General features: G+C 38.4%; 5 protein-coding genes and 1 long non-coding RNA gene across 6 annotated transcripts; 3 read left to right on the forward strand and 3 right to left on the reverse strand.

Moving 5' to 3' along the window:
* Positions 1-1,104: 1,104 nt before the first annotated feature.
* Positions 1,105-2,014, forward strand: LOC137937221 (CLAVATA3/ESR (CLE)-related protein 45). Its single transcript, XM_068782310.1, has 3 exons — positions 1,105-1,373; positions 1,842-1,847; positions 1,951-2,014. Exons 1-3 carry the CDS (start codon positions 1,105-1,107, stop codon positions 2,012-2,014), a joined length of 339 nt encoding a protein of 112 aa, XP_068638411.1.
* A 61-nt stretch (positions 2,015-2,075) lies between these two features.
* Positions 2,076-5,594, reverse strand: LOC137936482 (probable arabinosyltransferase ARAD1). Its single transcript, XM_068781193.1, has 2 exons — positions 3,747-5,594; positions 2,076-3,103 (listed from the first exon to the last, which is right to left on the reverse strand). The coding sequence occupies exons 1-2, from the start codon at positions 4,743-4,745 to the stop codon at positions 2,588-2,590; spliced, it is 1,515 nt and encodes a 504-aa protein (XP_068637294.1). The 5' UTR covers positions 4,746-5,594; the 3' UTR covers positions 2,076-2,587.
* Positions 5,595-6,660: 1,066 nt separating this feature from the next.
* LOC137936832 (gibberellin-regulated protein 4-like) lies at positions 6,661-7,729 on the reverse strand. The gene is made up of 4 exons (XM_068781736.1): positions 7,609-7,729; positions 7,455-7,505; positions 7,269-7,302; positions 6,661-7,006 (listed from the first exon to the last, which is right to left on the reverse strand). The coding sequence occupies exons 1-4, from the start codon at positions 7,663-7,665 to the stop codon at positions 6,825-6,827; spliced, it is 324 nt and encodes a 107-aa protein (XP_068637837.1). The 5' UTR covers positions 7,666-7,729; the 3' UTR covers positions 6,661-6,824.
* Positions 7,730-8,958: 1,229 nt separating this feature from the next.
* Positions 8,959-10,868, forward strand: LOC137937857 (uncharacterized). Its single transcript, XR_011109673.1, has 3 exons — positions 8,959-9,162; positions 9,244-9,407; positions 10,261-10,868. It is a non-coding gene; the product is annotated as an uncharacterized lncRNA (long non-coding RNA).
* Positions 10,869-16,755: 5,887 nt separating this feature from the next.
* On the forward strand, positions 16,756-18,052 carry LOC137936062 (zinc-finger homeodomain protein 11-like). Its single transcript, XM_068780588.1, has one exon. The coding sequence runs from the start codon at positions 16,994-16,996 to the stop codon at positions 17,855-17,857; it is 864 nt and encodes a 287-aa protein (XP_068636689.1). The 5' UTR covers positions 16,756-16,993; the 3' UTR covers positions 17,858-18,052.
* A 4,746-nt stretch (positions 18,053-22,798) lies between these two features.
* On the reverse strand, positions 22,799-23,500 carry LOC137936064 (mini zinc finger protein 2-like). Its single transcript, XM_068780589.1, has one exon. It carries the CDS (start codon positions 23,343-23,345, stop codon positions 23,055-23,057), a length of 291 nt encoding a protein of 96 aa, XP_068636690.1. The 5' UTR covers positions 23,346-23,500; the 3' UTR covers positions 22,799-23,054.

Below are 23,500 nucleotides of genomic sequence, written 5' to 3' on the forward strand. Positions count from 1 at the left end.
GAATGATGCAAGAAGGGCAAAGAAAAGCATAAAGAAACCCATTTCGCACAAGAAACCAAGGAGTTACTGTTTTCATTGCATGGGTAGCTGAGCTTGATGGTTCAAAGGTGAATTCTAAAGCACAAGAAGGGGATCATAACAGAATGGGATAAAGCAAGTTTTTGGATTGTTGGGTTCCATTGCACAACCTCTACTTTATGGCTTGCTTGCAACTGTAGCTTTCCAGCTCTGGTTCATTGCTTGGCTTCACTTCTCAAGCCAAAGCAAAGCCTTCGCGCTCTATGGGCATTCTATTTTCTAACCATACGTAGTATGATAAAAGGCCTCTGAGAACGACTGACAGGCAACAAGCTTTATTACCAAACATAAGCATTTAACTGGATATGTTTATGCAATCAAATGTGTATTTTACTTTCTGGGTACATGAAGAAGCTTGAAAAGTAAAGATCCTCTCTTGTTCTGAGATATTCTCCATGTATTCTAATCTCATATTTACTCAATGCTTGCTGGCCTGCTTGATGAGCATCTTTGCACCATGTTACTTTCATACAAGTGAGGATGGCTCTGTTGTTTATTCCAATATCACCAAAGCATAAACCCATTACCCTTTAACAAAAGTTCTTTAAAGCCAAAAGCAGAAGCCAGCCATGGATTCAGCAGAGAAGCTGAGGTGCAAGTAAACTGTAAGATTGGTCGGCTGACATGGCGGTCCACGACGAGTCCAAGAGACCAGAGGATGTGGTGGCTCAGCCCTGAGGCAGACAAAAGCAATGCAAATGAAGAGATGTAGGGAGCCAATGAAAAGATACTTGGCTTCTCAAGGGTGTTGTTCCAATCTCTTTATTCAAGACTGTCAGAACCTTCTAAAACAGCCTTAATTTGCTTGGATTGCAGGCATATGATGAAGTGAATCTAACTTCCACAAAGAGTTCTGGGACCCGCCTGCCTCGAGCTTTGTGCTTTTAAGACCCACACATCCATAAGAGATAAATGCCAGGCTTATATCTACAGGAAATGAGTCATAAGAAGAGAAGGACTGCAGTCACAGGGCTGCTTATTCTGTCACTACTCTGAAAACAAGACCATCCTTCGAGTGGAGAAACTATGGGTTTCTGTACTTGCAAGGTTCTTGTCATTCTTCTCTGTGTCGGGTCTTTTGCTCTTCAACAACACAAAGTGTCTGGCCTGAATAGCATCGAGCTTGTCCTCAGATGGAGTAAAGAACATGGTCAGGCAAGAGAGTTCAAACCAAGGATGCTCAAGGACATGGCTGTTCAGAACCTCAATAACAAGGAGAAAGCAGGACCTCCACCTTCATCATTTGGATCAAGTAAAAGGAGAGTTCGCAGGGGATCTGATCCCATTCATAACAGGTGCTGATATATCTCCAGCTGCTTCTACTGAATCCGTGGACGTGATCAGCACAAAGAAACACGAAGCTGGTCAGTACTCTTTTTATGTAGAGAACACAAAAGGGATGATGGAGGGCGGGTGTTCTGTTCAGACTGCTTAGAAGTTTTCCCTTTCTTTTTCATTTCTGTCGATTGGGTTGTTTCTATTTTATTAATAATTTTAAAGATTTTCTTTTCGTTTCTTTTCTTTTTTCATATTACATAGAGAGAGATTTATGTACAGAGGTGTTAAATGTTCCTTATCTTAGACATGAGAAGTTGAAGGAAGATGCAAGTCACTCTTTGAAAATTTAAATTCAGTGGGTTGTTTTTGTTTGAAGAGGGTTTAAATATGCATCACAACTACGAAGTGTAGTTTTGTAGAGCTCATTAGATAAGTTTCTTCACATTCTTCAAGTTTTACATCTCTGCTTTACATAATAATTGCAGCTACAGGTAACAGCCACATAAATTTGAATATTTTCCAACCTTATGAAGGGTACAGAATACCCACACTATTGTCTTCTCTGTTCTCTTTACTTTTTGTTTAGAACTGCAGATTGTCTGATTGCTTCCAGAAAAGTAGAAAAGGTCCCAAGGAGAAACTTGAAGCCAGTATTTAGAACAACAGATAAGATGTTAAGAAACAATTCATCAGATTTCTGACATTTGCTTCTAGATTATATTGCCTGGATCTTCTGTATAAATTGATTTCCAGTTAGTTTCTTCTCTCCCTGTTGTTTCAAACAAACAAACAAACAAACACAAAAAAAAAAAAAAAAAAAAAAAATCAAACATGCACTTGAAGCTGTTTTTGAGTAGCTTAAGCCTTCATATCCCTGTTAAGTGGAAATTAAAGTGTCAAACATTCCCAGAGACATTGACTACAAACGAAGTCTTCAAATCCAATCAAAGAATAGATTTGAAGATTTTCAATGCGGCTAACTATATAGGCTTTACAAGCTAAATGAGAAGACTTCATTTAGCAGTAGGAGAGAGTGGCTTCTGAGAGAGTGGCTTCTAATTCTCATTAGCGTAGCCACAGGATTGATTAAACAAAGAGCAAGGTATACAGGTCTGCTTGAAGAAATGAGACTCTTACGTTCTCGATGATCCTTTGCCTGCTTTTGCTGCATTTGCCAAGATATTCAAATGCATACCTCACCATACTCACTTTACACAGAGAAATCCAGCTTTCAGATCTTTGTCACATGTTGCCTGCGAAATCTATTCTCTCTGTGAAGTTTCAACTGAATATAAGTTATTTTATGTGCAACGGCCTCCCAAGTCATGTCCACGGCATCACCTGGCTGCGATGGGTACTTGAACTCAAAGTGATGGGCAACATCCTTTAATCTTTTCCACATTCTGGTCCATTCTTCACGTTTGATTCCTCTTAATAGATTCATTAAAAAGCCTGGCTTGACAGCATCTGCCCCACGAACAAAGATACAAAATTCAGAATAATCCAAGATATCCTCAAACGGAAGTTCAATTTCGTCGCTTATGATAACTGGAACACAATGACTAGCGATAGCATCAAAGAGCCGATTCGAAGAGGGGGTATCTCCAGCTACATTCAGACAGAATTTGGATGAACTCATGCCCTGGCCTGCATTAGTAACTCCTCCTCTTTGGGCAGTACCAAAGGTGAAGTGTACATCCACTTCATCTTTGAGAAGATAATAAAGTTCTTGACGAATGAAACCACCCTGCAAATACAATTCCACAAAGTTAGTAAAACTGATAAGCTATCAGCAAGCATAAAATGGCAAAAATGAAATAGACCACTTCCAAAAATTCATTAAAGGCTTTTTCAAGCTAAGATCTAATGGAATACATTTTGGAACAGGATACCAATATTTAGCTGAACAAAAAATGAAGGACAAACAGGGTAATTTGGAAATTTATAAACAACAAAAAAAATTGGATAGCCAACTTCCAACTTATCTGCGAACTGTCGCAAATTAATCCTTTATTTTCCCCCACAACAATCCTGGTTGCACCCAGGACAGGATTGCCCCTCATTCCTTTCTTTTCATGACCCAGGTTAAACTCAAACAAATACAAACCAGCATACAGAATCCATTCTTGCCAGAAAGAAACATGAGGGGCCAATCCTCCCACTAGACGCTATAATACCAGAAGAAATAGTGATGCTTGCTACAGAGTCTGTGCAGGCACTCCTTGTATCTTTATAAACCAAACTAAATTACCTTTACAAGCTAACTGCATAACAGAAATGCACTGAAGTAACAAATCCTTTTATAAATATCTTGTTAGCAGACACACTATCAATGATCTGAAAAAGAAATTATCAATTGAAAGTAGAAAAAAAAAAAGAAAAAAACTTACAGCCTTCCTATAGATTGCCCCTTGGAAAAACGCCAAGGTTGGACGGTCCTCAAATGGGGTAGAATCATTGCCAACCGAATGCACTACATGTTTATAAGGAGCAATAATATCCTTATCAATGTTTGCTATCTCAACTGGATATCTCCCAAAGTCTGCAAGAACAAACATTGCCGATCCAAGTCTCATCCTTGCATGTAACATGCTATTCGGATGGTGGGCCACAATTAAGTGATCCCTGCCTCCTGTTCTCTTCCATTCTTCCCTATCCATCAAAAACTCCACCAACTGATCCTGCAGCTTCCTGTTTTTACTAACCTTTTCCTTCCCCTGAATCTTAGAAAATCTATTGTAACTCACAGATGAGAAAAATGGGACAAATACTATGTCTGCATAACTTGAATTTCTTACTCGAGTTGCTGTGCAAGGTCTAACCACATCAGGCACTTCAGAAGATAAAAGATCCAAAGTAAGCCAATACGCAATACTATGTTGAATGTTCAACCCACCAGGGTAAGCTGGAATGCTATGTAGATTGGTCACGTCCGGCCAGTTTTTCCCATTTTGACCGTTCCAGCCTAATAGTCCAAAGTGAAATTCAGAAGGCAAGTCATACATAAAAACCTTCAGCAATGCATGCTCTGAATTACAAGATATACTTTTCCCTTGCTCAACAGCTCGAGTCACACTGTTGGACACAGGCCCACCCTGATATGTATTTAGATGAGGTTCCCACACTGGAACTTCTGTATGGAGAATGCCAGAAGAAGAAGTCACGGAAGGGTGATTGGAAAAGCTTTCAAGGTTATTACTTCTAATGGGGCTCTTATCTCGCGTGCTGTTTATAAGCATAAGCATTAGTACTGACTCAGGTACAATGAAGCTATCACTAGATTTCAATAAGAAGATACCAGACAAGAGAAGGAAGATTGAAACAAGAAACAGGCAGAAAAGGAATTTTCTGGTTTCAGAAGTTGATGCTTGCATGTTTTTGACAGTCATGGAAACAGTCCCCACAAAGGGCCAAACTGAACACTTGTCTTAAAAAATCCCAGTAAATGGACGATAAAAGGACACAGTGAGGCACAGAAAAGTGACGATGAGGACACAAACCACAGCTGAAAGCCTCTTAATCACAGCACCGGCTCATATTCCTCAAATGATGAGATTTTCATCAAAACCATTCTAAAAGAACAAAATTTTCCCAACCAAACCACCTTCCGGGTGCCCTAAGACATAATCCAACCAATGGAACCCTGCGGGTTTCAGCTACCCGCCACACTCCACGATCATGTTCCCGCAAACTGAATATTTTTCAACAAACACGAAACCAACTCCCTCCAATTCCGTCCACGACAAGGGCAAATTTATCTAACAGAAGGTAAAAACTTTAGATGCCAGAGTTTATAAAAAATGTAGACTACTAGCTTTCAAGTTCCCACAACTGCAAACGACGAGAACTGAACAAACGAGCAAGACAGAAACCAGGAAAGCAGAAAAAAAAAAAAACAGTAATCAACCCAGGAACGAAGAGAATTTGCAGGGAAGATAACCGAGACCAGCAGGGAGACTGAAACAGAAACTGTTTCTTCAAATGAATTCAAGGAATCCCTTTTGGCAACTGTTTCAAATGATGTCTCGTTGACGGCATTTATCCTCAGGTAGGCTCGATCCCGGGGAATGACTGACTGGCCTCCCACGTTCTATTGCAGGGATTAAGAAATTTATTCTCAGGGGAGAATATGAGTAGTTTGAAGGGGCATTCCTAGGGGAGTATCAGAACTGCCGACACGAACAGCCTCAGGAATTAAAAAACGGAAGAAAATAGAGGACGAGTGTTTGTTTTTGGACATCACCGTAGTTAGATCGTTGAATTGAAAAGCTCAAATTTTAAAAATGTAAGAGACGTAAAATTTGGTTAAAAACACTGAATAAATCTTGGAAAATAAAAGAATTCAAGTAAAATCGTTGTATTAATCGCTTATTTAAAAAAAACTGATAATTAATTTTGTGCATCTAACAAAAATGTACCAAAAATTCCAAAGGCGAAATAATTTGGGAAAATTGATAGAAATTAGGTGAGTCTAAGTCGGGTTTGAGTCGAGTTTTTAAGAACTTATTCTCATATGTACAAAAAATTCTTACTAGTTTGGAAATTTAACTCCATCCCTAACCTATAACGGGTTATTGCGATGATGAATTTATGAAAAATAATAAATAATAAATTTACACAAATTTTAATTAATAATTTGTGATCAAATTATATTTTAATTAAAAATAAATATTTATAAAATAATAAAAACTTTACTATTTTCTTGTTTAAATTATATATTATATTTAAAATACACCATGTAAAAACGTCATACATGTCAATGTGTGTAAAAGGATTTATGAGTTTGAAGGAGAGTGACAATAGACTCCTAGAATAAGATGTAATTTCATGCAAATAAAAGTTTGTTGTAAATTAGCTAAATATATAATAATACTGATAGATGAAATTTCAGAATTTATAGTAAAGTTGGTTTTTTAAGAATTAGAGAAAATTATTATATAATTAGATGGAAGGAGTGGATTTGTTAAACTTCTTAGTTGACAAAATGAAGGATTTTGAATAAAATCATGATATTATATTCTAAAGTAAGTGTAATATAATCATTTTTATACTCCCAAAGTGTTAAATCAATTTCTAATAACAATATGTTATATTTGATTAATAATCTTATAAACTTAAAATCTTTAAGTCTTTAAAGATTTTGATCTTGATAAATATGAGGGGATTCGAACTTGAATTAATACAAGTTTTTGAGATTCTTTCTTTTTTTCTATTCTATTTAATAGAAATTATTTTTCTACAACAAAATGAGAAAAGGGGAGTCCAATTTTTAATTTTTTTTAATAAACTCCATTAAAATGGATATAAGAACCAAAGAGAGAACAGTCAATACTTAGGGCTATGTAAGCCATCACAAAAAGGACATAAATGCCACTCTCTACCGGGCAGCACCAAAACGATGCCCAAGGAGCGACTTCGACATTAATAATAACATAAAGCCGATGGCGCCGGGTAAAAACGAGGTTCGCTTAGGGGCATTTTGGTCCTCCTTCCTTGGTCTTCCAGCTGTTGTAGCAGGGGCAGACGCCCTTGTTCCCATAATACCCCGGGGGCACGCACAGGCACTTCCTGCAGCACTTGTTGCAGAAGGTCAGACACGCCTTCTTGTACTGCGTCCGACCGCATCTCCGGTTGCATTGCGAGGGGCATTCTGGTAAATGTCAAAATAAACCCAATTATTTGACCGGTCAAAAATAAATCATTTTTTTCTTTTCATAAAAAGATAATTCAGAAAATAAAAGAATCCCAAACTCGTTTAAATATCGAAATAGAATGAGCGAATAATAAATAAATAAATAAATAGATTAGATTTCCTTGACCGGTCAAAACTAATTTTGAACAGAAAAAAAATCCGAAATGTCGAGTAGGAAGAAGAATAGAAACGCCGGTGCGGAGAATCAAGAGCTACTTACGGTAGATCTTCAGGCTTCCTGATCCATAACGAGCCTAACGAAGGGAGAAACAACAAGGAAGAAGAAGAAAGAAGTTAAATCAGTAACAGAGCCACAACACGGATTCACATCTCTCAAGCAAAAAAAAAAAGCAAAAAGAATAAAAAATTCTGATCTCAGACAGAAGAGAACAGAAGAAAAACGTACCGAGTCCAGATGGTATCCTCCTTCGACGTGGTTCATACCTTGAACGAGCACCTGCAAACAACAAAACATCACCAAACTGTCCAATGTACTCTACCAGAAGTCGACACTAAGAAGAGAAACAGATATTTTCAGCAGGGAGTGAGAAAATCTGTACCATCGAGGTCGCCATGAGGACCAAAATCGCAACTGCTACGAGCTTCGCCATGGCCATTTCCTCACCGTTTTCTTGGAAATCAAAGAAGGAAGACGACGAGAGAGCACAGATTGAGGTCGCTTCTCTGGGTGTGGGAAAGTGGTAATGAGCGTCGAGGTATAAATAGAGTCGCCCGGGTCGTTTTCGATTGGATAGCACAAAAGTCTTTTTACCATATTACCCTCTTTTATTTCCAAAATGAGAGACGAGGCACTGAGGGCAGAGATGGAAAGAATGATTTGAAAAGGCTTCACCGTTAGTTATTACGGTGGGCCCACGTGGAAGAAAATTCGGATTGGCGCGAAAAAGCAAAATTAAAAAAAGGCCTGGATACTGAACGGGAGGACCGAGGCATGTGCGCCTCTGCGCGGTGCACGTTACCCAAATACTGCGCCTCTGGGTACAAATATGCGCGGGGTGTGCTGGTACCAGCGGTCTAAATCCTTGCAAAGTTCCAAACAAAACATCTGCTGCGCCTCTTTTCACTTTTCTTGGTTTTCCCATCGAGTAAAAAAGCTTTCCCACCATCATTAATTTGTCGGGTTTTCTATTTCTCCAGTTAGTCCGCAACAAATCACGCTACTCTTCCTATACTTTTCACGGGTTTTCTCGGTTTTTCCTACTGGTATGATGGTCGATTCGGTTTTAATAGTATACTTTTTCTTAACATGCAAGCATCAACTTAAAAGGGTAATAAAACCAGGAGTGTAGAAATTGGTTGAGAGAGAAATCAAAAGAGTTATTACTTAGAATGTATATAAATACCCATTTTTTATCATTGGCAAGAATCCCATCCCGTAGGTGTATTTAGAGCTTTTTTTCCACTTTTGTTATTCTTCTTCTCAGATCTATCCTCTACAGATAAGAAAAGGTGACAGCAAGTGGCTTAAAAAGCACTTGTGGAGTTATGAATGGCTTTTGACAATCCCCTAATGGAGGGGTGGGCTTTTGGTATTTTAAAATCGGACTTCCGAGTCTTGAGCTTTCCGAAAATGGGAGAAAGAGAAGCCAGGTGACGAATTTGTGAGGACGAGTGGAAGAATAATTATATGAGAAGGATGGAGGATGGTGAGGATGTGACTGGTGTCGGCAAATCCAGGCATGTGAGGAGGGGTCCGAGGGGAGAGAAGATGCAAAAAGTGCTGAAAATTAAAGAGGATTGGGGAGGCACTGGCGCGTTTCAGCGCAGCAGCGGCAGCTGCTATCAGCAGTGCTGCTGCACACCAGGTGTTTGATAGTTTGATTGGCCCATCCGATTGCATGTGCAGTTCATTGACTATAATTGCACATGTGAGCAGCACATGCATTCCAACTGCAACAAACCATTTGTGATGTAAGCTGAGTGGCCCCATTTGCCTCCTCAAAACAAAGTCTTTTTGGCTTCCACTTTTCTTCTTCTTTCTCTTCTCTCTCCCTTGTTTTACCCTTTTTCATTTTTTTTAATAATCTCTGAGCTACTCTTCGTTGACATGTTGATGCTCCGGTGAAGTCTGAGTCTGAAAGGAGCCTGATTTGGTATGGAATTTTGATAGTCTAAGCTTCGTTTCTTATTGTTTTTTTTTTTTAACCAGCATTGCTAAAAATTGATTTGAACAGGATGGTTTTGACTTTTGATTCATACCCGTGGTTCTGCAACTTATCAGGTCTACCCATAACTTACCTGGTTAATTTGCACCTGAGAAGGGTGCTGGTGAGTCTCATCGATTTGAATTTGAGTGGAGCAAATGAAGTCAGGGGTTGACTAAAGACCTAAGTCTAAGGTACCATTCCATGGTCTTATCTCATTTGCATGGACTACATTTTTGTTTTCAGGAGATTTGATTAGTTTCCAACTAAGCGAGAAGATAGAATAGCTAACTTTGTATCATGAAGAAGTCGTCATCCATTAAAATTGTGTAACACCTATCAGTAGACATAGATTAATGTGGGTCTTCAGCCATTTGCACTATAAGAAATCAGATTTAAGTGATGAATAAGGTAATCCGTCATCAAAATGGGGATCTGTGCAAGATGAGGAGGAAGCACACAATGTACTTCCATATGGGTAGATGCCACCTTCACATGAAAACAAACCAAACTGTCTGCCATTTGCAATAATAAATCACCCAAGCTCTTGAACAGTTAATGCAGGTTTTGGGAGCCGCACAGGTCCAAGCATATTTAGATATGCTTTGTATTGAAATGTTCAACCTGTTTTAACATATTCTCACTATATATTATGCTAATGATTGATTCTGAGACTTTTTTTTCCTGAATGGGCATGTGGAGAAGCATTAAAATTTTTGAATGAGTGACATCAAAATTATTTGGGATCTCCAAATTATGCATGAGGAAGGCATAAAATGAGTCGGTTTGCTGAATCTGATCATAACTGCATTTCCTTGTTTATATGATGAAGTCCTTGTTTTTAAAGGTTTTTTGACCCAGACAGATGGCCAAGTCCAGTTAAATTCGATTCAAGTAGCCGATCCAGTTTATATCACTGATGATATTATAATTACATATACAGAGCAACCGGAAATGCTTCAATCTTTAGTAAATTCTGAATCTCTTCTTCGACTTCTTCTCTAGCCACTTTCTCAAATTTTTTTGTTTTTTTGTTTTTTTTTGCAGTACTTTTTGTGGTAGCCGAGCTTCACCAACTGCTCTTCTGATCGTCCTAGAAACTCTGCAAGATATCTCTACCCAGGAAGAAAAAAAAAAAAAAAACGAATCAGGGTGAGATTCTGGTAAGAGAACCAGACTGAAGAAAATGTACCGAATTCAGAAAACCCATCTGGACCATCCACGTGCAACGGGAAGCACACCTGCAAAGAGTGAAAACCACGATGTGACCTCAATATGTCACGTACCTGAGCCACAAGATTACTTAAGACCCCTTTATATGTGATTCATTACATGGTGGTCACAACCTGCCTCCACTAACCTCCATTAGAGCTGGTGGAAAAGACTTTTTAAGTTCAGAGCAGAAACGCCCATGTTCCCAAGCTAGTTGGTATTGAAGTTCATAATTTGGAGGAATTGTGGCTGATAGAGTAAGGTCCAATTAAGAGATAAGAGTGGGTATATGCCCATAGGTATAATATATCCCTATTTGGATTCCCAATATAAAGTGGACTGGAAATGTCAAGGAAAAGTGGGTATAAGGCAGTGATAGTGGGCAACAGAAAAGACTAGTTTGGGATCCATAAGTAAACATTATACCAAATGACTTATTCTATATATCGATAATATTGCTTAGGTTCGTTTATATACCGGTTCACTTCCAAGGAAGTAAAAGCCAGTTTTCCATAATTTTAGCTGTTCTATGATTGAATCCGTGTTCATATTTCGTTGTCATTCAAACTCAAACAGTGAACGAGCTACTACGACAGAACTCACTGCTGGACTGATAATCAAGCACCCAGAATCTCTCACAGGAATTTGATCAAACACCTCTTTTTTTTTTTCTCCTTACTTCTAACCAAGATCAGGACCATTTCCTGAACCCAGAACCGAAGATCCTACAAGAAGCGAGTGAAAAACCCAGAATCAATTTTTGAAGCCTTTAAATCATGCTCGAGTTCTTTCCACCCCTTATCTCCGTCCTTCTTTGTTCCGTTTCAGAACTCCAGAAAAGCCGGTTAAAACTGTTAAAAAGTCCTCCCCTTTCTTCCCACTGTTTTTGTCTCCTTCTTCCATCAGGTTTGACTTACAGCAGACATGATAATGCTTATCTCAGTAATCAGTCCAAAATCAGTTGACTTGAATCATGTAAAGGACCCAGTTTCTGTTTCAGTTTCGATCTCTAACATCAGTTCCCTCGCTTTCTTAATAATAAAACTTAGACGGTAAGTCCAAAATCAGTTACGAGAAAGCCAAAAGAGTATGGGATTCGTCTCGTTCTCATCTTCTAAAGACTGCTGTATGTTCTTCTGCTCATGAAAACTCCAGGCTGGTGCTGAGATTTGCTGAAACCGGAAAGATTCTAACCAGACCGTGTGGAACCCAATTCAACAATAACTCATTAATTGTTTTCTCTGTTGGCCGCAATTCCAAAAGTATCTCCCACTGGTAAATCAAGTTGATCAACTACGACCGGCAGATGTGGACTGCTCTCATGTCTGCATTAAGCTCGACATGGATAGATCGTTACGAACCTCCTCAATCGGGTGCTCAGCCAGCTAGAACTCATCTTGTAGTAGGAGAATGAGCATGACTATAAGCCTTCAAAGGGGCACAAGAGGAAGACTAGAAGTAGGATATAAATCAACTATTGTCTTTCTTTCTTTCATTTTTTTTATCTTCTAACCCCTAAACCTAAAATTTAGGGGATGAATTACCTGTCACCCATAAGAAGAATAAGAGAATAAAATTTAAAAAAAATTAAGGGGATAATAGAACCTTCGGAGTTTTCAATTGGCAATCAACCAAACATGGACTTTAGATAATTGAAGAGTACTAATCACCAAATTAAAAGAAGGAAGCAGACAGGTTTGCCCATCACCTTCAACTCCAAACCCCTTCAAAATTTTATCCTCTTAATGTTATTCTCATCAACTTTGCTTCCTCCCATGATTTCTTTTCCATCTTTTCAATTTCATTCCTTGACTATGACCCTTTTTTGTTTTCTTTTCCCCCATCTCAGTATGAATTGGGAGCCAATTAACAAAAATTTCTCTTGTAATTATTCACCAGGAAAGAAATATTCTTGCAATTGTTGATGGGAGAAACAATTATAAAAGTGTGCATATGAGGCCAATTTTTCAGCTGTTTCTGATAAATCAATCTTTTCCCACTTCCCTCACTCTTATGATATTCAAATGGAACCTTATCTCTTAGAGATTATTTGAGAGGAATTAAGAGAAGGATTAGGGTTTTAGTCAAATCCCTAAATTTGATTCCTTCAAACTAAAAACCCCGCACGGGTCTTTTTCTTTGGAGAGATTACTTGAGTCACGTATATGATGCACTAGAATTGTTATCGAACCCTCACGAACGAATATCTTTGATATCGCTCAATATTAAAATACAACTTGGAAACCTTGAATTATTTTTTTCTTTCATATTCTCCTATGGGGATTATTAATTTTAATCTCAAATTTTTTTTTATATTAAAACAGGTAAGTTTTGTAGTTAATTATTGATGATTTATAAAGATTATTATATATTTGAAAATTTTAGGAAAACTGAGACATTCACCCTCAATAAAATGGAACTCTTGCAAACAAATTGTCTTGATGTTGCCATGTACTAATAAGACTGGGGTCTAAAATCTTAGTGGTTTTATATATTTAAATTTTTTTTTTTTTTTTTTTGTGGTTGGTTAGTGAAGAATTTTAATGGGGTTGATTCAATATTTGATTGATTAATCGTAGGTAGGTGTTGTTGTAGAGAGAGAAATGGAGAGGTGGTTCTTGCAATAAAATATTTTTTAGTAATTGCAATTATGTCATTAAATGAGGCGGAATAAATAGAGGTAAAATGGTGAAAATGTCTAGTGTTACAATTGAAAGAGTCATTCATTCTTGGGGTATGGAGAAAGCAAAGTCAGGTTGTTTCCAACTATAAAAGGCCAAAGATGAATGATAATTGAGTTAAGTGAACTACAAACTTGGGTGGTCCCTCCTTTACTTCAATTTGTGGAAAGTGATAGGGCATTCTCTCATAAATTTTTGTCTTTTTTTATCTTTTATGCTTCTCTCTCTACCCTTTTCTCTCACATGCTTAGTACTCTTTGCTTCTCTCTCTACCCTTTTCTCTCACATCCTTAGTACTTTCTTTCTTTCTCTTCTCTCCCTAGGAGCTTAAAGGATGAAAAATTTTAAACTTTTACTAGAGCATTTTTTGTTTCTGCCCTCTTCACTCTCACATTCTTAGTACCTCCTTTCTTTCTCTAGACACTTATATAGATAAGAAGGAACATTAATAGAAGAAAAATTTAGTTTTTACTAGAGCCATTTCTATCTCTACCTATTTCTCTCACTTGCCTGATACCCTTTTTTCTCTCTCTAACATTTATATGGACATGTGATGGATGAAAACCCTAATTTTTACTAGAGTCATTTCTATCTCTAACCCTTTCTTTTCTCTCACATCCCCAAAACCCTTGTTTCTCTATCTAAACATTTATATGTACAAGGAAAAGAGAATAAATGGATGAAAAACCTAATTTTCACTTAGAGTCCATCCTTTCTCTACAAGCTACTCTTTTCCCTCACATGCCTAGTATCCCTTTTTCTCTCTATGCATTATGTGTACTTATTGTTGAGAATAAATAGATGAAAACTAGGGCTATTTCTACCTCTATCCTTCTCTCCTACACCCTAATAACCCTTCATTCTTTCTCAAATACATAAAGATGAAAACCCTACTTTTTACTAGAGAGCTGTTTCTCTCTCTACCCTTCTCTCCTACACCCTAAGAACCCTTCTTTCTCTCTCTAAGTACATAAAGAAGAAAACCCTAATTTTTACTAGAGAGCTGTTTCTCTCTCTACCCTTCTCTCCTACACCCTAAGAACCCTTCTTTCTCTCTCTAAGTACATAAAGAAGAAAACCCTAATTTTTACTAGAGAGCTGTTTCTCTCTCTACCCTTCTCTCCTACACCCTAAGAACCCTTCTTTCTCTCTCTAAGTACGTAAAGAAGAAAACCCTTCTTTCTCTCTCTAAGTACATAAAAAAGAAAACCCTAATTTTTACTAGAGCCATTTCTCTCTATACCCTTTGTACCCGTCTTTCTCTCTCTACGTACATAAAGATGAAAACCCTAATTTATACTAGAGCCATTTCTTTGCAACCTTTTCTCTCACCTACCTAGAACCTCCCTTTTCTCTCTCTCTCTCTCTCTATAGACATTTATGTAATTAAGGAGGAGCACAAATGGATGGAAAACCCTAATTTATTTTCGAGGGCCATGATCGTATCTCTTTCTCTCTCTAGGAAAATGTGGATATGTGTACATGTACAAGGAAGGGGCATAAATGAATGGAGATTAGGTGAGTGCTCATCCATTCAAAGTTGTTAACATTATCTCTGTGTCAGAAAGCAAATGGGCTCATGTTTTGTCAGCCCATTTCACATCATGAATGAATTGTGGACCCCATGGAATCTGGTTCTGCCAAAATACTGGTGAAGAGATTAAAAGCTCTCTTTTCCCCTCTCTCTCTCTCTCTACCCCAATTCCACTAAAGCCCTTTTTCCCTCCAAAAAACAACAGCCCCGTCTTAGCTGTAACTCATTAAACCCACCTCAATTATTCCCAAAATTGCTCCCTTGCGGTTGACCAGGGTCTCAACACCCTGAGAAGTTACACTTTCACCCTTCAACCATGCTGGCCCCACCACTTGATAAGTGGGTTGTGACACCTTGATGAAGGGTATTTGTGCGAAAAAAAATACTTAAATGTATTCAAAATTTTTTACTGGTTTTGTAATATGAATTTTTTTCCTCTAATTTATTTTGTTAGGTAGAAAATCAAAAGGGCCTAAAAAAGAGAGTTTTTTTTTGAAATATTTTAATAGAAATTGAATGATAATTAGAGGAGATTTTACCTAAAAAAATAATTATTTTATTAATTTATTTTTCTACAGGGACTTGAACTATTCTCGAAGTTCTATAGAATGTGTATTAGAGAAAGGGAGAAAGGGGCACATAAAAGTTGTGTATGTGCCCTTGGTGGCAATATTCCTAGTTCAATCATGGGGGTACAACATAGGATGCTAGGTGTTAACCACAAAATAGACCCCACTTCATGTAATTGGAACATGGTAGGAAACATAATACAAGGACAAATTCATCAACACTTAAAGGCTTACTTGCACTCCAAGGAGCATGTGGAAAGTGACCAAATGAAGTAGCCATCACATTTTATCCTATCACTAATTAATTGTTTGATTATAATAACTATTTTTTTTTTCACTAAGACATTCATGCATAAATATGTGCTCATATTAAATTAAATAATTTATATATATATATATGTATATATATTTTTATAATTTTATAAGTCAATTAAAATTAAATTAATTTAAATTTTTTATATTTATAAAACAAGACAAAGTAAATGAGTGGATGGAGAATAAAAATAATTAGATAAGTTAATTATAAATTAAACTCTAGAATTTTATTGATAATCTTTAAATTTTTTGTAATATTTCATTTTATTTTATTTATTAAAAAAGGAAAAAAAGTTGAATAGTTTTCAATTCAACAGGTTTGGCCGGTGGCATGGCGTGTGAAGACTGAAAATGCATTGGCCTCATAATTTATCTCCACGTCGCCTCTCGCTGCTAATTCCCTAGACGCCACGTTTCATAAATGCGAAGAACCTCCACGGAAAGTTTTTACTTCTTCCCAGTTGATCCAATCCGTCGATGAGAACGATATCATCCGTCGATCTTGACCAAGATTCCTCGAGGAGTGACAAGGACAGTATAATTGCTTTTCAAGAGGCTATTTTCGTCAAATAAAAAAAGACCACCCTGAAGCGCTTCGCTACCCGTTTACGTACGGTTAAACTGACAAGACGGGTAAACCTAGTGTGAAGTTACAAAATAACGCCGCGTCGCCCTTTTTGGTTTTACCTCGGGGATTTAATGAGTCAATGTTCCTTGACTTGACGAGTTGGAACTCCGTAGCAAGGACAAAAGACCGAGTCAACTCGGTTTCATTTCTTCAGCTGTGATTAAAACTAGGGGGATGGACATTATCGGATACTTGATACGTATAAGAGACCTCAAAATCCAACACTTATTAAACATTTTGGCACATAATTAGTATATTAGCTTGTATTAGTCAGTATAGGATATAATATGAAAAAGTGAGTTACCGAGTTGGTATTTATGGAAAACTTAGGGACGAGAAGAAAAAAGTTGAAGAGATATTTGCGAGTTTAATCCATGGTTAACCCGAAGTGGGTTAGAAATTTAACCATGGATTAAACTCGTGGTTAAAACGTGTGGTTACGAAACCACACTTGTCAACCTACAGTCCAAGCACGCACACAGTAGACTTGGCATCTTAGAGAGAGAAAGCTAGAGTTCAGAGAGAGGGCCAGAGAGAGAAAGTGGAGGCTATTGTTGATAAATATCTCTTTTTTATCTCTCTCTAACTCTTTTTATCTTTTGAGGTCTTCTCTCTCCATCAAGCCTCATCTCTTCATTTCAGTCTTTTCAAAGCTACACTCTCTCTCTCTCTCTCTCTTCTCAGCTTTCACCACCCATCTGGCGATCCCTTCTGCTACTGCTGCTGCTGCTCTCCACCTTCCGACCGTTTTTGTTACAGTCATGGCGACCGGGAACCCTAAACTTAGAAGGCCACCTCCCTGCTGAGAAGGAAAACCCTAAATGTTGCAGTCGTCCCCGGCATGGATTTAGCAGCCAAGCAGCAACCAGAGACCCCCAAACAGAAGCTTTCCAGCGCTGGCGAAGCGTTGGCCTTCTCCAACGGCGCGCTCAAGCGGCACCACCCGCTCAAGCCACTACCCCCGGCGTCCCCTCCCCCGTCACTCTACCGGGAGTGCCTCAAGAACCACGCGGCCTCCCTCGGTGGGCACGCCCTCGACGGATGCGGCGAGTTCATGCCCTCCCCGCTCTCCTCCCCTTCCGACCCCACATCCCTCAAGTGCGCTGCCTGCGGGTGCCACCGCAACTTCCACCGCCGGGACGACGACGCCGGTAACAGCGCTGGCAGCGACGACGTTGTCAACGGCGACGTCACACCCAAGCGCCGTAGCTCCAGCTCCGCCTCCCCACCGCCGCCGCCACCCCCCATCTCCGCCTCCTACTTCCCCTCCGCGCCCCAAATGCTGCTCGCGCTCAGCTCCGGCCTCGCGGGTCCACCCCACCACTCCACCCCCATCGCACGCAAGCGCTTCCGCACCAAATTCAGCCGCGATCAGAAGGAGCGGATGCTCCTCTTCGCGGAGAAATTGGGGTGGAAGATGCAGAAGCAGGACGAGAGCATCGTGGAGGAGTTCTGCAACGAGATTGGAGTAGCCAAGGGGGTTTTGAAGGTTTGGATGCATAATAATAAGCACAACTTCGTCAAGAAAGACGCTTTAGCCATGAACAGTAGCAGTGAGAACAACGAGAACAACAACAACAACACCGATAACAATAACCACAACGAGAACAGTGACAACCACAACACCAACAGCAACCACAACGGCGGCATTGACCACAAGACCAATGGTAGCCATCTCTTTAATGGGTCGTCTTCTTCTTCTTGAGAAGTCTCAAATGTTATTTTTTTTCCTCTTTGTCTTTTCTTTTTCTGTTTTTTTTCTTTTTCATCCCATTTTTTTTCTTTCTTTCTTCTTCTGTTGTTCCCTGCACCTTCCGATGAAGTGAACGATGAGAAAATATTTAAACTGGAGTGCTCTTTCCAGTTCTATTTTGTGGATTAAATTTAACGTTCTGGATAATCCATCTTTATCATTATAAGTTTTTGTTCATTACAGATGTTTTCACTGTCTGGTTCTGCAATATTGTTGTCTATCTAGCCGTTGCATTTGGGTGGATGAATCGAAAAAGTAGCCGCAGCAGCAGCATTAGCAGCTACAGAAGAAACTGAAGGAAGCTAAAACCAGTAAACCACCCACTCTGTGATTGAAAGAGAATCGTCTCGGTTGGATTTTGTATTTATTTGTTATTCGTTTTAAGAATGGTTTAGGGCGATTCGAAGATGTTTACTTTACACAACACATTTCCCAGTTGCTTCTGCGGCATCCTGGACGCATAATCACCAGCAAACACCCATTTTGGTGACAGAAAAGAAAAGAAGAAAAAGAGCACAGAGAAAGCAAGACGAAGGACATCAATCATGTCGCGATAATACGTAGAGAAAAATTAAATATAGTGGGGTTTATCTTTTCCGATTAGATTCGTGCACTTATGCGAGGTTCATTCCTTCTCGGATTTCCAGTTAATATACTTTGTTCCCTTCCCTCGGTGGCTGCTCTTGGATGTTTCCCGTCTCCCTGCTGTCTTCTTCCTAGAACCAGTCATTAAACACATCATCTCCTGATTAAATTTCAAACATAATTGCCGCTCTAAATCGATTTTTCTTTCCACAGACGGTCATCCAAATCATTAAATATTTAAGACCCATTAATCTGTATCGTCGGCTGCTGTTACCCCAACAAATTCGAATCAAATTCTTCCGCGGGCACAGATTTTCTTTCTTGCTGTGGAAGAGAGATCAGATTGTCTGTAAATTTCTTGCTGAGGAAGCGATTTTTATTAGACTTTAAACGAAAGACGACGGTAGCTTAATCTTTACATTTGTTAGTTGGTAAGAATTAATTGTTTGTTCTTTTGGTTGTTGGGAGAAATCGTGAAATAACTCTGCCCCCATTCAATGTTCCCTCCGCCTCTCCGACACTTTCTCCCTCTTTTATTTTTATTTCTCTTTTTTCGGTTTCTTTCCTTTTTTAGTAAGTATCAATCATGAGAAACGCTTTCCCGCGCTTAAACACTCTCTTGAAGTATGATTAGTGAATAATTTAACCAAAAACGGTTAGAAGGTAATATTTTAAAAAACGAGTAATTTTTAGGGAAAAAAAAAAAAAGGGTAAAAGGGGTTTAACTGTTTTCCGACAGAAAGCTGTTCCTGAAAAGCAGTACATGGAAAGATAATATTCTTTTTATATTTTTAAGGTTTTGAATTTTTTTAATCTGATTTTTTAAACATTTTAAAGATATAAAATTTAAATATTTTATTGTAGGATTAAATAAATTTAATAAAAGTGATTAAATATATTATCCTTTTTCCCCCACTTTATTTAAATATTTACAATTAATAACAAAATTTTGTTCTTCTACTTTCATGGGTGGTTTCGTATCACAACTAATCAAGGAAGGTGGTAAAACCGAAGTGAAATTAGGTGACCTGCCTCAGTGAATCTCCACCGTCCACGTGACCTCTCCCCAGCCCTCTATTCCCTTGACTTTGAACTCCAGTCCACAGATGCTGAGAAGACAGAAGAGAAAAATGGGTTTTCACCCACATTTGATTTAGCAGTTGACGAAATGTGATTAGACAAGGAATATATATTATAAAATGAGGAAAAGGAAGGTTTAGTGAACTAATCAGGGCCTAGATTAAGGTAGAAGATATAGCAGTGAGTTGAAGGAGGAGGAGGATTTGGATGAGTCCTATTTATAGAACCAATCTTGCAAATGGAACATCTAACATATACTTGTAGAGAAGGCATAAACCTAAACATATACTTGTTATTTTATTTTAAATAATAATATTAAATATATGAAAGATTTCATTAAGGCTTAAAATAATTACTAGTCCATGACAACACTTGTTTTGACAAAGAAAATAAGTTAAATAAAACATATACATGTAACATAACTTGGATTGCACAATTATAAAACATGTCTTTGGATTTAATAATTAATATCTCTCTTATAGTATTCTTAATTGACAATTAGGTGGTTAAAATAATATTGCTTTTTTTAGTATTAGGTCTAATATTTTTATTTAATTTTTAAAAAAATTTTAAATTTTGTATGCTTGTATGTTTTATTTCCCAAACCTTCGAACTTATCTTATTATCTATTCTACCACCTCATAGGATGCGGTCAAGATGTGGGAGGACTTCATTGGCAAAGAGTGAGTTGCCGGGGTAGGGGAAAGAGTTTCAATAGAATATGAAGCAAGTGGGGGCAACATAGTTGTTCGATCTCTATTAGCAACAAGCCAACGCGAGCCCCGTTCTTGCTAGTTTTGGCCCACTTGCTGCCATGTGCACATGCCTCTTGGCTCCTTATAGTAATAGTGGCACCCGTGCTTCGCTCGCAGGCGTGAGCGCACATGCCCAAAGTTGTAACATATATATATAGATAGATAGATAGACAGATAGATTGATAGATAAGTAGAGAGATACTTTGATTCAGCTACTCATGTTATTGTAATTGTAATTGTTGGGATATATTCTTAGTTTAATAATGATTTAGAAGACAATGTATAATTAAAATTATATTTACCAATTATTACTTATTTATAACCATACTTTTTGTACTCCTTTCCAACCGTAGTAATGAGTAATAAGCCCGACGTTTTCGCAAGAGGGAAGGATATAATTCGACTTATGAGCTATGGACCTAAGTTCAAACTGGAATGGTGTTAGGATTTTCTATTTTCGGTAGCTCCATCCTATTGAATCATAATCGAGGTTTGAAATATCGAAGAAACACAATGTTATGATGTAACATGTAACCCAAACTTAAAAAGTGTTACTATAACGTGTTAACCAAAATGATGAGCACTTGGTGATCAATGTATTATTATCTTCACAATAGGAGATAGTTCAGTTTTGAAACATATATCTCTCCGAGACAAATCCCTTCATTATTTAGAAGGGACTTGCTACTATGTTGTCTTTTCGTACTATGTTAGCTGTCGAATGCAAATGATCGAGTTAAGAAGTTTAGAATGAGGGTCATGGAAAGAGGGTAAGAATCAATTAGAGATTAAAATGGCAGTTCGATGGAAGAAGATGAACTTCCGCCGTGAAGAGAAAAGGAAGATTAGTATTTTCTTCATTTTCCCATTGATGAGAAAAAGAAGTGGAATGCAATCATGCATGACATGGAAGCTCTTCATTCTCTTCTATATGAAAGAATTTAAATCATTTTTGTTCTTTTCAGTTACGTCTGAAGAAAACCAGTGGAGCACTCAGTACATTTCCTGTTTTATAAGTTCTTGTAGAAGCACCCACATAAGGAAAATAAAGCGCGTCTCGGTATGATCTGCCTGCAGTAATCTTTCCGCCATTAAAGTAACCAACTTGATCAAACTTGTATGCAGAAGTCCCAAGCAAGAAAACTTGTACTGCTACAATTTGAACTTAAAAACCCAGTTTTGTGCAGTGATTTTTCCTCCATTAAAGTAACCAAAACTTGAAACTTGCATGCAGAAAAACCAAGTAAGAATTGAAACTTATTCTGCTACAATTTGAACTTAAAACTTAGCTTTCTTTCACTCTAACATGCCCATAATAATCGATATGCCACATTCTTCAAGCCACAACCATTGCTTAAAGCATCTAACCAAGAGGCAAGAAGCTCAAATATCCTGCTGATACTTGCTGAAAAAATGCAACGTAAAGTACCTTTTGGCCAACTTGATTGTAGCTTTTACAAGAGTTCGGTTTCTTCTTGTTCTTGTTTAGTTAGGCACCCGTCCCAGTCCATGGAAGGCTTTCGTCTTATCTCTTTAACATGGTTTGGCTTCACCCATGCAGGATAAAGCATTTCCAGTCGGGTATCGTACTTCCATGTCTTCGCTGAACTTGTTGCATTTCAGTAAGTGCAGCAGCAAAGCACACTTAAAATCTGCCCAGAACTGGTTTAAAAAAACGATTCTGAAGCTCTCCTCAGTCGATGTTAGCTGAATCTGTGTATTTTGGCGAGGCTCGGGTGAGGAACAAAAGTGCCTAACGTTGGGCAAAAGGTGCATACCTTCCTGTGAATTGCATTCAGTGCTTGATTATTTGTCCAAGCCAGGCTCGACTGAGGAACAAAAGTGCCTAACGTGGAGCAAAAAGTGCACACCATCCCGTGACTTGCACTAATTGCTTGATGGTTATCCTCCAAGAAGACTATGTAAAGGATCTGCAGAGACAAGCAGGAGAGATGATACGGATTTGGGTCACTTATTCAGCTTCAGGTCCTTGGAGTCGATGGAAGGTTAATTTCTGAAATTTGAACAGAGGAAACTGGAAGCATTTAGAAGAAGGAGAGACAGCTTGAAAGAAAAAACCTTCTAAAAATTGGGTGCAAATAACATTGATCAACATGAACTAAGATTAGGTCTCCATCTGGGTGGATTAACATGAACTAAAATTGGGTGCACCTCTTTTATATTCTAACTGGCAAAGATGACCTTTGAGCTCTTTCTTGATTATAGTTGATAATTAATCTTTCTTCCAGTTTAAAATTGGTGATGACGATGATCAAGTAAACTAAACAGAAAGTAATTATCTTTTTTAAGATTGTATATGTGGAAACCTCTCTTTCAAGGGGCTTATGAGTGGAATTTGAAGATAATATGATACTAAAGTCTGGCGCCCTTGGAGTCATTGCTGTAGAATCTGGAATATAATCATGAAGTAAATAAATGACAAACAAACACAGACATGTGCAGTGATCATCTCTTGAAACCCCATATTGGTAGTAATTAATTTTTAAACAACCAGCTTATGAAGAAGCAGGTCTTTGCTCAAATCAAACAACACTCTGATCACCCCCATACAAATACCAAGATAGTAAAAAAGAAGAGTCTCGAAGCAATAGACCTCCATACTGAAAATTGAAAATCAAAAGCAAGCAATACAAGCAAAAGTTTAATATAAATAATTTACAGTTAGGAGCAAAACAAGCAATCAAGACTCCCATCTCCTCTCTCTCTCCCTACTTGCCATTAGTGCTAGGGGAAGAACACTCACAGCAGTCCTCCACCTCAATCTCCCTGCGGTGGAAGTTTCTGTGGCAGCCACAGGCGGCACATTTGAGCTCACCGCAGGCACCGAGGCTCGCCATGAACTCCCTACAGCCATCCACAGCAAACCCTCCTATCTTTGCTGCATGGTTCTTCTGGCACTCCCCGTACCTGACAGCCCTTCCTTTGCCATGGTAAGGAGAAGCTGCAGAGCTGCGTTGGGGCCCCTCTTCATTCCTCTGTCTCTGATGGTTCTTCTTCATGGCAGCAGTACTAGTACTACCAGCTGCAAAACCCTAGTTTTTCCCAGTTGGGTCTGCTTCAATAGAGTTTCACCTCAGGTAGGGGAAGGACTTCCCCGGACGAAGGTAGGGGAAGGGTAAGGAAGAAGTCGCTGCCTGCAGGCATCGAAGAGCCC

The sequence above is a fragment of the Aristolochia californica genome, unplaced genomic scaffold (genome assembly GCF_029961685.1).
Source record: "Aristolochia californica isolate CCGP_79_NKW_82.1479 unplaced genomic scaffold, dmAriCali1.0.hap1 SCAF_7, whole genome shotgun sequence".
Classification (NCBI taxonomy): domain Eukaryota; kingdom Viridiplantae; phylum Streptophyta; class Magnoliopsida; order Piperales; family Aristolochiaceae; genus Aristolochia; species Aristolochia californica.

Bases quoted from the DNA above. Each gene is read 5' to 3' on its own strand.
- LOC137936482 (XM_068781193.1), bottom strand. From the start codon at position 4,745: ATGACTGTCAAAAACATGCAAGCATCAACTTCTGAAACCAGAAAATTC. The intron at 3,104-3,746 runs GTAAGTTTTTTT...TTGTATTTGCAG, and splicing joins GGGCAATCTATAGGAAGGCT to GGTGGTTTCATTCGTCAAGA.
- LOC137936832 (XM_068781736.1), bottom strand. From the start codon at position 7,665: ATGGCCATGGCGAAGCTCGTAGCAGTTGCGATTTTGGTCCTCATGGCG. The intron at 7,506-7,608 runs GTACAGATTTTC...TGTTGTTTGCAG, and splicing joins TCCTCATGGCGACCTCGATG to GTGCTCGTTCAAGGTATGAA. The intron at 7,007-7,268 runs GTAAGTAGCTCT...GACATTTACCAG, and splicing joins AGGAAGCCTGAAGATCTACC to AATGCCCCTCGCAATGCAAC.
- LOC137936064 (XM_068780589.1), bottom strand. From the start codon at position 23,345: ATGAAGAAGAACCATCAGAGACAGAGGAATGAAGAGGGGCCCCAACGC.
- LOC137936062 (XM_068780588.1), top strand. From the start codon at position 16,994: ATGGATTTAGCAGCCAAGCAGCAACCAGAGACCCCCAAACAGAAGCTT.
- LOC137937221 (XM_068782310.1), top strand. From the start codon at position 1,105: ATGGGTTTCTGTACTTGCAAGGTTCTTGTCATTCTTCTCTGTGTCGGG.